Below are 15,456 nucleotides of genomic sequence, written 5' to 3'. Positions count from 1 at the left end.
GGTGCCTAGGTGGCTCAGTGGGTTAGGCATCGAACTCTTGGTTTCAGCTCAGGTTATGATCTTGTGGTTCATGAGTTCGGGCCCCACATTGGGACTCTCTCACTCTCCCTCTCTCTCTTCCCCTCCCCCCCTCTCAAAATAAACAAATAAACTTAAAAAAATAAAAAATAAATGGAGAAGGACAGCCATTCTATTATATACTGCTATGAACTATGAAGATTTCAGTTAGTGTATTTCAACAGCAATAAAACTCTACTGGGTCAATTTGCCTAATGCAAACCTCACCAGTAGCTTTCCATCAGAATGATAATCAGAGAAGTAACAACTTCTGACCTAAAGAAGAAATTTAAAAAGCAACAACCAAAAAAGACAAAAACAATTTTTTCCAGGATTTCAGCAAGCTGCAAAAACCCCACAATTCCCCGGGGAGAGTCAAAGACGCATGCTTCAATAGATAACTTCTGCCCGTGGAGAGAAGCCGCATGTCCTGAGTCTCCACTCCAGAGACTAAAGAATACAGGGTCCCAGTGAAACTCCGCAGGTCCTCGTTACCAAGAATCATCGCAATTCCAGCTGACCAAGCTCAGTGTATTTACAGAAAACTTCATGAACCATACCAACTCCTACGCATAGAGTGTAACTATTTTTTTCAAAATTGCCTAACAAACTGGCCTGGAGGAGGACATCCAAATCTCCTGAGGGTAAAAAATCCCTGAGCGCTAATTAGTGCTTACAGCACTCAGTGTGCTTGACAGTCTAATTTAGACATTAAGCTGGGTTAGCTTAGAGAAAACCTAAGGAATTCTAGAACCCAGCCATTGGCCTTGTCATTAAAATGTACACTAATCAAGGAGCCTGGGTGGCTCAGTCAGTTAAGCATCTGACTTCGGTTCAGGTCATGATCTCATGGTTCATGAGTTCGAGCCCCATGTCAGGCTCTGTGCAGACAGCTTGGAGCCTGGAGCCTGCTTTGGGTTCTGTGTCTCCCTCTCTCACTGCCCTCCCCTGCTTGCTCTCTCTCTCTCTCTCAAAAATAAACATTAAAAATTTAAAAAAAAATTTTTATGTATACTGATCAGATTTACAGTTCTTTGTATAACAGGGTATGGATTCTGCCTCTTTTGACAGTGGAATCTTGCACTGTGACTACCTTTGAGCCACTTCAAGGACATAGGCCAGTACATTTAAGTACCTCAACTCTAACTAGAAGTACGTATTTCATGAATTATTCAAATACAATCATTTTTCATAGTTTTTTCCTTTGAATCATCCACACCACTGAACACTTACTGAACGTTTACTATATACCAAGTGCTTTGTTTCTTCAAGACTGTTGCTCTCATTTAATCCTCGGCTCAACTTCAGTGGGAACATTCTTTTTTTTTTTTTTTTAAGTTTTATTTATTTATTTTGAGAGAGCAAGAGCAGGGGAGAGGGAGAGAGAGAGAGAGAGAGAGAGAGAATCCCAAGCAGGCTCCATACTGTCAACACAGAGCCTGACATGGGGCTCAAACCCACAAACCGTGAGATCATGACCTGAGCCAAAATCAAGAATCAGACACTTAACTGACTGAGCCACTCAGGCAACCCCGCCCTTTCTCTTAAGTTTTAATTTTACTTGAGAGAAAGTACGTGAGCATGAGTGGGGTAGGGGCAGAGGGAGAGAAAGAGAGAATCCCAAGGAGGGCTCCATCCAATGAGCCATGAGATCATGATCTGTGCCAAAATCAAGAGTCAGACGTTCAACCGACTGAGCCACCCAGGCACCTGGGAACATTCTTTTGTTATCCCTATTTTAAAGATGAGGAGAAAGGTTTGAAGAAGTCCTCTAAGGACAAAGGTTATTGTCTATCTTGTTCTCCACCATATTTCCAGCACCTCAAACTTTACCTGGCACATAGATGCACTCTTTTATTTTTTGAATGAATGAGTGAACCAACGAACAAATAAACTAAAGTTCCCAAGACCAAGTAAGTGGATGGTAAGTGGCAGAATTGGAATATTCCTACAAGTCTGTCTGACTCCAGAACCCAAAATACCACAGACCGGATAGCTTCTAAACAATGGAAACGTATTTCTCACAGATCTGGAGGCTGGAAGCTCAAGATAGAATACCAGCAAGGTCAGGTTCTGGTGAGGACCTGCTTCATGGTTTACAGATGGTGCCTTTGTACCATGTCCTCGCTTGGTGGAAGGGGCGAGGGAGCTCTTTGGGGCTTCATTCTAAGAAATTAATCTCATTCGTGAGAGCTCGATCTTCATGACTCAATCACCTCCCAAAGGCCCTCCAATACCATCACACCAGGCATTAGGGTTTCAACACGTGAATTCTGGGAGGATACAAACATCCAGCCTAAAGGAACCATGATGCAAAAACTACAAAGTTTGTTTAAAGGGTAACTTTTCTTTTTTTTTTTTTTTTAATTTTTTTTTAACGTTTATTTATTTTTGAGACAGAGAGAGACAGAGCATGAACGGGGGAGGGGCAGAGAGAGAGGGAGACACAGAATCGGAAGCAGGCTCCAGGCTCTGAGCCATCAGCCCAGAGCCCGACGCGGGGCTCGATCTCACGAACCGCGAGATCATGACCTGAGTTGAAGTCGGATGCTTAACCGACTGAGCCACCCAGGCGCCCCAAGGGTAACTTTTCAAAACAATTTTTTAATGTTTTTTTTTGTTGTTGTTGTTTTGTTTGTTTTGAGAGAGAGAGAGAGACGTAGCACGAGCTGGGAAGGGTCAGAGAGAGAGGGAGACCCAGAATCCGAAGCAGGCTCCAAGCTCCAAGCTTGTCAGCACAGAGCCTGACATGGGGCTCGAACCCACAGACTGCGAGATCATGACCTGAGCCGAAGTCAGACACCCAACCAACTGAGCCACCCAGGCGCCCCTAAAGGATAACTCTGCATTTGATACAATTTCAAACTTGTAGAAAAGTTTAAAGAATAGTACAAGAAACGCTCATACACAATTTGCCCATATTCACTAATTGTCTATATTGTACCCCAATACAAACCTTTTAAAAACTCAGTGGAGGGGGCTCTTGGGTGGCTCCGTCGGTTAAGCGTCAGACTTCAGCTCAGGTCACGATCTCACGGTTTGTGGGTTCAAGCCCCACATCGACTCTGCGCTGACACTGCAGAGCCTGCTTGGGATTCTCTGCCTCCCTCTCTCTCTGCCCCTCCCCACTTGCACTCTATCTCAAAATAAATAAATAAACTTAAACAAAAACAAAATTAAAAACCTCAATGGGTTGGGCAAATCCGCATACGTCTGATGTTTGTTCCAGTGTGCACAGAGCCTACCTCATCTTATGCCAAACCCCCTTCTCCTATCCCTTCCTTCCTATCCCTCCCAGCCCCAGTCTCTATCCCCTAGTCCTCGGGGTGTCCTCACGACCCTAGCTCCAATCTTGTCAACAATCCCCAGCCTCTCTCCAGATCCCACACCTGCAGCACTGCCCCAAACGCCCTGCTCCCTTCCTTCTCCTCTGTCCTAAGCCTGCAGGCCTGGTAACACAGCGGTTAGCACAGAGCAAAGAGCACACTGCAAAAAGGAAGCAGCATTCACAGGGATCCACTTGATGAATTATCAAGAATGGTAAAATAAATAAGTTGAAACAAAATCCCTGCAATACTAAAAACAGAAAAACAGAAAAAAAGACACCAAATACGTAAAAATACTTAAATAGGATTCCACGTCCAACTATGCAAAACAGCACAAATGCGATGATAGATGCATAGATATATACATACACACACACTTTTGATGCAATCTACTTCAAGAGAATATAACCTAGAATAATTCCAAATATAGAAAGAGCTTTTATGATATACAGTTGTGGTATTTTTTATAATAGAGAAATTTGGGGGTGCCTGGGTGGCTCAGTTGGTTAAGTGTCCGACTCTTGATTTCAGCACAGGTCAGGATCTCACAGTTCACTAGATCAAGCCCCACATTGGGATTCTCCCTCTCTCCCCCTCCTCTCTCTGCCCCTCCCCCTTCTTGTGCACTCTCTTTCTCTCTCTCTCTCTCTTTCTCTCTATATATAAGTAAATTGAATAAACTTTAAAAACATATAAATAAATAAACTCATTTTCAAAATTTCAAAATTTCAGAATTCTGTTAAAGAGAAAGTCTCACTTAGGTAACAACATTATCTTTATCATCTCTTGAACCTAATACCCCTTTTAATACCCCTTTTAAATAAAGAAAAAACAAGTCCCAGTCTCCTTCCATGAACAACAGTCTCTGAAGAGGAAATAATATGTTGTTATATTTGTTGAGAAGCAGGAGAATCTTACTGGTTATAGGGGGTTCTGGAGTAAACCAGCCAGGGTGTATACCTGCTGCTACTTACTAACTGTGTAACCGATTACTTCACCTCTGTGCCTCAGTTGCCTCATCTGTAAAATGAGGATGGTAACTGTACTTCATACAGGGTGGTGATGTAAGGATTTTTTCTTTTTTTTTTTTAATTTTTTTATGTTTATTTTTGAGAGAGAGACAGAGAGAGACAGAGAGACAGAGCATGAGCAGGGGAGGGGCAGAGGGAGAGGGAGACACAGAATCTGAAGCGGGCTCCAGGCTCTGAGCTGTCAGGACAGAGCCTGACACGGGGCTTGAACCCACGAACAGTGAGACCATGACCTGAGCCAGAGTCGGACGTTTAACCGACTGAGCCACCCAGGCCGCTCAGGATTTTTTCTTTATAAAGATTTTTTTTTTTTAACTTTTTATTTGAGAAAGACAGAAACAGCATGAGTGGAGGAGGGGCAGAGAGAGAAGGAGAGAGATAATCCTAAGCAAGTTCCAAGCTGCCAGCATAGAGCCCCATGCGAGGCTCAAACCCCCAAAACTGTGAGATCCTGACCTTAGCCTAAACCAAGAATCACTCAACCAAATCAGCCACCCAGGTGCTCCAAGATTTTATTTTTAAGTAATCTCTACACCCAACATGGGGCTCAAGCCCACAACCCCGAGATCAAGTGTCACACACTCTACCAACTGAGCCAGCCAGGCGCCCTTGGCGTAAGGATTAAATGAACTAATTTATACACATTCCTCTGAATGCTAATATATAATAAACAGCAATTACTGTTATAGTGTGTCTGTGTTCATTTTTTATCTTGGGAAACTTCAACCTGTGACAGTGGTTTTCCATTTATACTGATAACAAAAGTTGCCTTCGTAAATAAATTTAATACAGGCTTAAAAAAAAAAAAAAAAGGTGAATCCTGTTCAGATAACTGAGCCTCAGTACAAGGTCAACTCACCAGGGCTGGGCCACACCACGCAGAAATGAACGCTTTTTCTATCCTCTGAATACCGGGTTTTTCTGACATGGGGACCCATCACTTTTTAATTATCACCCAAGATTCCTCTGTACTCATGCTCCCGGCAAGATGAGCTCACTCAACACTTGTGAACTCCACTCATGCACTTCCTTTCCTTACAACCCGTCCTTCCAGCCCCGGTTTCCAATCCCCAGCAACAACATGGGAGCAGAGTGTTCTCGCCACCCACTGGTACCCCAGTGAGAGGCACTTGGGGCAGGAGCCAACTGACCTTCAGGGCTTTGAAGATGACCCCCGGGTGCCGGGGAGAACGGGTAGTGTTGTTCTCTAGCTGCTGCTCCAGAGCACGCCGGAGCCCAGAGAAGTCCGTGGGAGGGTTGTAAGTCCTCGTTCCCTTGTAGTGAATGGAACTGAAGGCTTCAGGGAAGCGGCCCAGCTTCCGGAACCGGTCCTGGATGAGCTTTTCTGGCACCTCGGAGGGGTGATCTGGACAAGGAAACAGGTACATAAACAATGACCCTTCTTTAAAAAAGAAAATCTGTCTTTCACTATAAAAGTAGTATACAGTCTGACTCTATATAAAGTACACCTACAGGCAGAACTCATTTACGCTGTTAGACTTCAGGTTAGCCTTGCCCAGAAGGGAGCATGAGCAGGGCTTCCCCACGAAGTGGGTGCTGGCATGTCATGGTCTGGTACTGCTTTCACAGGTACATCCAGACTGTGAAACTCATCGTGTTATACACTTTTGACATGATGTGCACTTTTCTGTATGTACATTATACTTCAAAGGAAAGTCTTTTTTTTTCTTTTTAATCTGCTCATTGTAAAAAAATCCAAACATGTCAAAGCATGGAGGAAAGAAATAGATTTCCTCTGTTCTCTCCTACTTCCCAGAGGTGGTTATAGTTCAGTGTTTACCCTTTCAGGCCTTTTTTTTTCCTACACACTTACCAACACATATATGCAACTTGCTTGTATCACTTAATAACATACTGTAAGTATCTGTCCTTTTCATGACACACTCTGAGAAGTTCTTTATTCTTTTTAATAGCTACATTCCATTCTATAGGCATATTTAACCAGTTATCTACCAATGAACATTTACGATAAATAGCTAGGGGCACCTGGGTGGCTCAGTCAGTTGAGCATCCAACTCTTGATTTTAGCTCAGGTCAGGATCCCAGGGTCGTGGGATTGAGCCCTGCATCGATCTCCATGGTGACAGCATGAAGCCTGCTTGGGATTCATTCTCTCTCTCTCTCTCTCTCTCTCTCTCTGCCCCTGCCCTGCACTTGTTCTCACTCTCTCTCTCAAATAAATAAAATTTAAGAAAATAAAAGTAAAAAAAATAAAACCACCTAGCGGTAGATGGTACAAAGAAACAAGATTTTTTTTTATCCGTGAAGGGCTCATTATTTCAAAATCCTGAGCTAAAAATTAAACCTTCCCCTTACCAAATTTGTAAAAATCCAAAGTGGCATAAAAATGCAAATCACAGGAGGCATCTGAAAGTCAGCATTTCCAGTCTTCTTACCTCAAGTCACTTGCTAAGGAGCCTCTGCTGGAACATTTAGATTTCTCATCTTCCTGCTAGACCCACATCCTTCATTCGGCCCCAGTCTCTCCACTTCCCTCTTATGCATGCCACTGCCCTGGCTCGGCCCCGATCACTTCTCATCCAGTACCGTGGTAACGTCCTGGCTGGTCTCCCTGCCTCCAGGCATGCCTCTCTAGTTCATCCTGCAACGGGCAGCCGTGGGATCTTTTGAAAAATATAGATCTGATTGGGGCGCCTGGGTGGCTCAGTCGGTTGAGCAGCCGACTTCGGCTCAGGCCATGATCTCACGGTCCGTGAGTTCAAGCCCCACGTCAGGCTCTGTGCTGACAGCTCAGAGCCTGGAGCCTGTTTCGGATTCTGTGTCTCCCTCTCTCTGACCCTCCCCCGTTCATGCTCTGTCTCTGTCTCAAAAATAAATAAATAAATAAATAAATAAATAAATAGTTAGTTAGTTAGTTAGTTAGTTAGAAAATATAGATCTGATCATGTAACTCCCTGCTTAAAATCCTTCAGGGGCTCCTGTCATACTTGAGAACTGAGTCAAGGCATCTGTGATCCGGCCCCCGAGCAGCTCCACCATTTCCTCCTGTACAATCTGTGCTTCAGATACAACGAGCCACTTCATTTACTTATCCAACAAACATCTGATGAGAGGCAACCATGTGTCAAGCACTCATCCAGGCTCTTTAGACAGAGATTACAAGACAGGCAAGGTTCCTGACTTCATAGAGTTTCCACTCTAATGGGAAAGAAACAAAAACAAGCAAGGAAGCACACAGGATGATTTCAGATAGTGATAGGTGCCCTGATGCAAATGAACAGAGCGTAACCGTGAGGGTGCAGGAAGAAGGACCACTTTACAGGGGACATGAGCCAGGGCTCCAAGCCAGTGAGAGCTGAGTTGGATCTGAAGTATGGCCTGCTGAGGGAACAGTGTTCCAGGCAGACAGAGCAGCATATGCAAAGGTGGTAACACAGAAAGGGCTGGCGTGTCTGCTAAAGGGAGTGTGCATATATGTCACGTGCGCGGAGGCAGGCAGTGGGCAGCGGAAGGGGATGAAGGACATAACCAGAGAAGGAGTTCAGAGACACAGACAGGACTTAACAGTAAGGACACCGTAACTAGTTTGTAGTGAAAGCCACCGACAGCTTGTAAGCAGGAGTATGACACGATCTAAATTATCGATAAAGCCTTTGAAAAGATCTCCCTGGATGCTGTGTGGAAGGTGCACTGAGGGGCTAGAACGGAACTTAGGAAGCTATTAGAGAACCACACGCAGTTTCCTAGACACAATCTGCTCCTTCAAACCACCAGGGGTTTGGGCTTTCCAGAGCGTCCTTCCCCCCCACTGCCCTAACAAGCCACCTGTCCAGAGTTCAAACATCACCTCCCCTCTCCTAGATCCCCTTAAGATCTATAAAGATCCTCCCTCTTCTGGGGGTGCCTGGGTGGCTCAGTCACTTAAGCACCTGACTTCGGCTCAGGTCGTGATCTCACGACTCATGGGTTCGAGCCCCCACATGGGGCTCTGTGCAGACAGCTCAAAACCTGGAGCCTGCTTCAGATTCTGTGTCTCCCTCTCTCCCTCCCCTGCTCCATTCACACTCTCTCGCTCTCTCAAAAGTAAATATTAAAAAAAAAAAAAAAAAAACTCGGGGCGCCTGGGTGGCTCAGTTGGTTAAGTGTTCGACTTCGGCTCAGGTCATGATCTCGCGGTTCGGGAGTTCAAGCCCCGCGTCAGGCTCTGTGCTGATGGCTCAGAGCCTGGAGCCTGTTTCAGATTCTGTGTCTCCCTCTCTCTCTGACCCTCCCCCGTTCATGCTCTGTCTCTCTCTGTCTCAAAAATAAATAAACGTTAAAAAAAAAAAGTCCCTTTTCTGTACTACCACAGCTCCAGGACCTATATCCACTACAGAAGAGACCACATGTGGTCTCCCCAACCGAACTGTGAGCTACTCAAGGGCAAGAACCGCTTTTTTTCAGCTCTGCGCATCAGCACTCAGCTCGTGGCATTGTGCACTTAAGAAACTCTGTTGACTTGGGGCGCCTGGGTGGCTCAGTCAGTTGAGCGTCTGACTGCGGCTCAGGTCATGATCTCACTGTTCGTGGGTTCGAGTCCCGCATCGGGCTCTGTGCCGACAGCTCAGAGCCTGGAGCCTGTTTCGGATTCTGTGTCTCCCTCTCTCTCTGCCCCGCCCTCCCTCGCTCGCGTTATCTCTCTCTGTCTCAAAAATAAATAAACATTAAAAAAAAATTTTTTTTAAGAAACTCTGCTGACTGAAGGAGCAGGAAAATGATACAACTGTGTTAGGGGCCCACACTACTGCCCCCCCACCTGTGTCCAATTACTGTTGCTGCACCTGCTCCCCCATCCTCCCTCCGATCATTTTACTTCCTACTTCCCTAAGGAGATAGAAACAGGAAGACAACTCCCACACACACACCACATCTACCAATTACCTGCAATCGTGTCCATACACTCTACCTTCCCTCCTGTGCTCACAGAGGGACTGTCCTTGCTCCTAAGGCCAACCCACCCACGTGGGCCTCACTCCAATTGTCCTGCTCTCTTCCATCTGCATTATTCCCTTCCTAGTGAAGCATTCCCACCAGCACACAAATCTCTGCAATACCTCACAGCTTCAATTTAAAAACGGGAAAAATCTCCTGAAATCCCATGTCAGCCTCCAGCTATCATTTCGTTTATCTGCTTCCCTTTGTAACTGAACTCTTTGAAAGAGTGGAATATATGCACAACCTTAATGCCTCTCCTCCTATTCTCTCTTGATCCTACCCTGATCAGGCTTTCATGCCCACCATCCCTGGGAAACAGGTCTTATCCAGATCACCAAGGACCTCTGTAATCCTCAGTCCTCATCCTGACCATAAGCAGATTTTGACGTGGTTGCTCACTCCATCCTTCTTCAAACACTCCTTCATGTCTTGCCCCAGGCAGAAATTTTACTGGGCAATCCACCACCATCAAGTTACTACTGCAGCCCAGCGGCTGCCTCCACGTACCCAGAAAGGTCGATCTGTGACACGGTACCCTGTCCACTTACCAGAGCCCAGCAGCTGAGTGTGCACAGTCTCATGGAAAATGATAACAGCAGGGCCCAGGGTGGACAAGGGGACATCCAGGCCACAGCGGGCAGTGGTAGCCTTGAGCTCCTTGGTGAAGTGTTTGAGATAAGCTTCAGAGGCATCCCCAAGGAACTTGAAGAGGTCATTATGCAGCCGGTCTGCATGAGTTCGATAGATGACGAGGTCTGAGATGGCCAGGACCTTAAGCAGCAGTCGTGTTCTCTGGCTGAGATTCACCGTAGCCCCCAAGAGCCCTTCGGTGTCTATCACTGCTACTTTGTGGACTGGGTCATAGGCTGCCCACACTCCCACGGTGCAGGACTCCTGGGCAGGGGACGTTTTGAAGACTTCACGACCATAAAAGAAAGTATGGTTGAGAGTATGAGACTTTCCGTCACCAGTATTTCCAAAAATAGAAACCACCTTCAGATGCTGATCAGGTTTGCAGTCCAATTTCCTAATAAAGTCTTCTTCATTCGTTACCTTCAAAAAAAAAAAAAAAAAAGGAATATAAAATGCATACTAGTTAGAAAATCTGCAAGAACAACTGCTTCTCAAAGTCAAGGTCCTTGAATGGACTGTCCAGGTGGCAAGGGAAAAAAAGCCCCAGGATGACAGCCTCCCACCCAGCCTAACCCGCAGAAAACAGCTAAGAACTTTCAAACCCTCAGGCAGTACAATTTAATGCTCATGAAAAAGCTACAACTATAAAACTCTCAGAAGACATAGGAGCAAATCTTTGTGACCCTGGATTAGGCACTGGTTTCTTAGATATGACATTTAAAATCTGTATTCTGCAAGGATACCATCAAGACAGTGAAAACAAAGCCCAAAGAATGGGAAAAAGTATTTGCAAATCATTTCTCTAATAAAGGACGAGTATTCCAGAATATTTGAAGAACTCCTGGGGTGCGTGGGTGGTTCAGTCAGTTAATTGTCTGACTCCTGGTTTTGGCTCAGATCATGATCTTAACGGTTTGTGGGATCAAGCCCCGCGTCTGGCTCTGAGCTCTCCCTCTCTCTCTGCTCCTCCTCCACTCGCACTTTCGCTCTCAAAATAAATAAGTGAGCTTTAAAAAAAATAACAACACAGGGGCGCCTGGGTGGCTTAGTGGGTTAAGCATCTGACTTCAGCTCAGGTCATGATCTCAGTCTGTGGGTTCGAACCCTGGCTGAGCTGTCAACACAGAGCCTGGAGCCGGCTTTGGATTGTCTCCCTCTCTCTCTGGCCCTCCCCGGCTTGTGCTCTGTCTCTCTGTCTCTCTCTCAAAACATAAACACTAAAAAAAAAAAAGGTTAAAAAATAAACAAACAAACAAATGAATAACACAAATCTTCACGTACTTATTAGGGGTGCCTGGCTGGCTCAGTCGGTGAGCATATGCAACTCAATCTCGGGGTCGTGAGCTCAAGCCCCATGTTGGGAGTTGAGAGCACTTTAAAAAAAACACAATGACAACACTGGCGGGAATATGGAGGAACTGCACTGCTTATGCACTCACTGCTGGTAAGAATGTAAAATGGCACAGCCACTCTGGAAAACAGCATGGCAGTTTCTCAAAAAGTCAAACACGGAGTTACCATACATATCAGTAATTCCACTCCTGGGTATGTATCCAAGAGAACCGAAAACATATGTCCACACCAACCTGAACACTGAATGTTCGTGGCAGCAGCAAAATTCCTAAGAGCCAAAAGCTGGAAACAACCCTCATGTCCATCAACCGATGAATGGATAAACAAAATGTGGTGTATCCATAAGATGGAGTATTATTATTCAACCATGAAAAGGAATGAAGTACTGACGCATGCTACAACATGGCCGAACCTTGAAAACATCCTGCTAAGTGAAAGAAGCCAGACACAAAAATACTACATATTCTATGATTCCGTTCATATGAAATATCCATGATGGGCAGATTCATAATAACAGAAAGTATATTACTGGTTGCCAATGGCTGGGGTAAGGAAGGACTAGCGAATGACTGCTAATGGGTATAGGGTTTCTATTTGAGTGATAAAAATGTTCTGGAATTAGTGTTAAGGATTGCACAACTTTATAAATGCACTAAACACTGAACTATATACTTTAAAAGGGTAAAATAGGGGCGCCTGAGTGGCTCAGTCAGTTAAAGTGTTGACTTCGGCTCAGGTCATGATCTCACAGTTCGTGGGCTCAAGCCCCGCGTCAGGTTCCATGCTGACAGCTCAGAGCCTGGAGCCTGCTTCGGATTCTGTGTCTCCCTCTCTCTCTGCCCCTCCCCCACTTGTGCTCTATCTGTCTCTCAGAAATAAATAAATGTTAAAAAAATTTTTTAAATAAATAAATAAAAGGGTAAAATATACGGTCATATGAACTACATCTCAGTAAAGCTGTTTTGTTTTTTTTTTTAAGTGTTGGTTAAAATTCACCCATCCCATAATTCCTCTGTTCACAGTTTAAAGAACATTGTATTTCTTTAAGAAGTCAGAACAGGAGAGGGGCACCTGGGTGGCTCAGTCGGTTAAGTGTCCGACTTCAGCTCAGGTCATGATCTCACAGTTCGTGGGTTCAAGCCCCACATCGGGTTCTGGGCTGACAGCTCAGAGCCTGGAGCCTGCTTCAGATTCTGTGTCTCCCTCTCTCTCTCCTGCTCAATGCTCTGTCTCTGTCTCTCAAAAATAAATAAATGTTAAAAAAAAAAAAAGTCAGGGCAGGAGAGAAGAGACCCAGTGCCAGTGAGATCCCAGACTGGACCCCCAGAAAGATGGGATTCCTACTCTCAGAATACAGAATCCCAGTGCCAAAGTTCCTAATCTAAATAAGCCATGTTCTGCTCCAGCAAGGAGTGATAAACCTTTACACCCAGTATCCTTTAGCCATAAGAGAAAACACACCTTCCTGATTCTTAAGAGTCTGCTGGTTTGACAAAGAGCAATTAGAGAAATATATTCAGGCCATGGGTGTGATAATATGAGCCCTCATTTCCCATAACCTCATCAAGACAGTAAACTACTCATGATCCTATTAATAACATCACTATTGTTATGTTATTAATAGCCTTAACGTTAATGGCAATGCTAATAATTTACTGAATGCCTACTGCAATGACAGTGCCCTTAACTAGATCCATGAGGGCAGAACCATATCTATCCTATGTTTTCATCCCTAGTGTTTGGGATACAACCTGGAACATAGGAGAGGCTCAATATCTAGCTACTGAATGAATAAATAAATGAATGAATGTCATGCATGTTGCTAGGTACCTTAATCACTTTTCTCCACCCTATATCCTCCATAGGGCTTAACACACAGCAGCATTCGATACACCTGGTGATGGGCTCACTGACCTCCCAGACAACTGGGAGGAACAAAAAGTTACATGGAACAGCCCGTTTGGGACTGGGGTCACTCACTGGTTCCAAACTGCTAGGTCAGCCACAAGAGAAAGAGACAACAAAAGCTCCATAAAGCTCTACTGGCAAAGAGTCAGGTAAGGTCGGAGTGGTTGGCTCGAGAGCCAGCACCTTCCAAACAGTCCTGGGGAAGAAGACTAGGCCTAGGGATTTCCTCCCCGGAAAGTCTACTCTGTTGTGACTCTGTTAGCCCACAGAGCAATGGTTCTCTGCGATACATACGGTGGGCACCTGAAAAGGGGGCATGTGGGAGCCTTTAAGTACACAATTAAGTGCCTCAGGATTTATGTTAGTATCCACCAAGTGATACACATAATATATATAAACAAACAACACATTTGGGATGAAAATAAAGCACTCCCTGTCAGCACGAGGGGGTATGATTTTGACACCCAGTGTCCTGGGGAATGTTAAACACACACGTTCCTGTGTTGGGCCTATGCATCTGAGTTCAATGCAAAGAATTCCAGGAGCTCAAAGCCCTAGGCTGGTTTCTCTACTGACAAGCCTTGGATAATCATTTAACATGGACTGATTGTGGGGTTGTTTTTTTTTCCACATGTAAAGGGAGGACATAGTCATCTTTGCCCTCCCAGACTGGGTAGTGGTTGCTAGTCAAATAAATAGGTAAATTGAGAAAATGCCTCGTAAACTGAAACCATAGTTCATTTTTCCTTCTTCTGCCGTCCATGTTATTTCGCTCCCTGTTCTACTACTCAAATCATCCTAATCTGTGGCCAGTTTCCCCTGAGCTAGAAAGGAGAGAACAGCCTAGACAGCAGCAAGACTGATTTTCAGTCGGGGGGGGGGGGGGGGGGGGGGGACGGTAAAGAAAAGATAAGAAGATTCCCTTTCATGACGGAAGGAAGGGGCCAGAAGGGAACAAGGCGCTTGCTCTACTCGTTCTGCCAGTTTGCAATCAATGACCCCACTCTGCTCCACTCCTGGAGTGAAAGAAGCGGCCTGCCTCCCAGCGAGCCATGCCAGAGCCGGCCACCCCACCCAGCTCCACATGTCTGCAATGCTCCTCGGCCCTTACACAACAGCAAGAGCACTGCACCAAAGCTTCCCCTCCCCAACTTCTGCCTTCTGCTCTTCCCCCGAGCTCTTGGACAGAAACTCCCAAATTCCACTCCTGGCTTTGCGGCTGAGTGGCCTTGGAAAAGCTACTTCGCTACCACGGCCTCAGGGAAAGGAGATACTAACACTCCATACCCACCAGGGATACTGAGAGGGCTAAGGGAGATAAAGCAGGTAAAGGGCGCAGCACATTGCCTGGCACACGGTAAGCACTTGATAAATATTACCCATGATTGTTTCAAGACCAGTTCATTGTGAAAACATCCAGGGACACAGCAGTGGCAACTGGGCTTGCACTAGCTTGTTGCCCAGTTGTTCATTCAGAGACTAAATCAGCAACGTGGTGAGATCTAAACGGAGTCTACATAAAAATGAAACATCTCCGGGCCCCTGCCTGGCTCAGTCAGTAGTAGAGAATGAGACTCTCAATCTCATGGTTGTAGGTTCAAGCCTCACACTGGTGTAGAGATTACTTTAAAAATAAATAAACAGGGGGGCCTAGGTGACTCAGTCGGTTAAGATTCTGACTTCGGCTCTGGTCACGATCTCCTGGTTTGTGGGTTCAAGCCCCGCGTCGGGCTCTGTGCTGACAGCTCAGAGCCTGGAGCCTGCTTTGGATTCTGTGTCTCCCTCTCTCTCTGCTCCTCCCCCACTTGTGCTCTGTCTCTCTTTCAAAAATAAATAATAAACATTAAAAAAAAATTTTAATAAATAAAATCTTGAAGGAAGGAAGGAAGGAAGCTCCCTGACTCCTTTCCTCTCCCTCTCATCAAAACAACATATTAGTAATACTGGCTCTTAGTATTTACTTTTAGTAAAGTGATTATCTAACATCATCAGTTCTTAAGAAACCAAAGAGTATACCTCTCTCTCACTCACAAAGCTTTTCGCTCTGTATAGGGTTCCAAACAGAGTTTCTAAAATGAAACATAACAATAACTCAGTGATCTCCACTGTTCCAGTTTAGAATTTAGAGCAGTTTATGATAGTGAAAAGTGTCCAGCAGTCACCCTCTGTCCCAAGCAGGCAGTGAGAATGAT

At 45.2% G+C, this 15,456-nt stretch overlaps 1 protein-coding gene across 2 annotated transcripts in view; it reads right to left on the bottom strand.

Moving 5' to 3' along the window:
* ZFYVE1 (zinc finger FYVE-type containing 1) overlaps window positions 1-15,456 on the bottom strand; it is a 53,087-nt gene that overhangs the window by 19,386 nt on the left and 18,245 nt on the right. For both annotated transcript variants that reach the window (XR_006962054.1, XM_047079404.1), the window contains exons 3-4: window positions 9,919-10,423; window positions 5,566-5,780 (exon numbers count right to left, since the gene is read on the bottom strand). Coding sequence is in view for 1 of the 2 variants with exons in the window: in XM_047079404.1 (XP_046935360.1) it covers window positions 5,566-5,780; window positions 9,919-10,423 (720 nt within the window). In the remaining variant the exon portion in view is untranslated. The remainder of the gene's footprint in view (window positions 1-5,565; window positions 5,781-9,918; window positions 10,424-15,456) is intronic.

The sequence above is a fragment of the Lynx rufus genome, unplaced genomic scaffold (assembly GCF_022079265.1).
Source record: "Lynx rufus isolate CCGP_SWC_20201006 ecotype Redwood Valley unplaced genomic scaffold, mLynRuf1.p SCAF_17, whole genome shotgun sequence".
Classification (NCBI taxonomy): domain Eukaryota; kingdom Metazoa; phylum Chordata; class Mammalia; order Carnivora; family Felidae; genus Lynx; species Lynx rufus.
The sequence above is the reverse complement of the archived record's forward strand: the minus strand, read 5'-3'. Positions and strand labels throughout refer to the sequence as shown.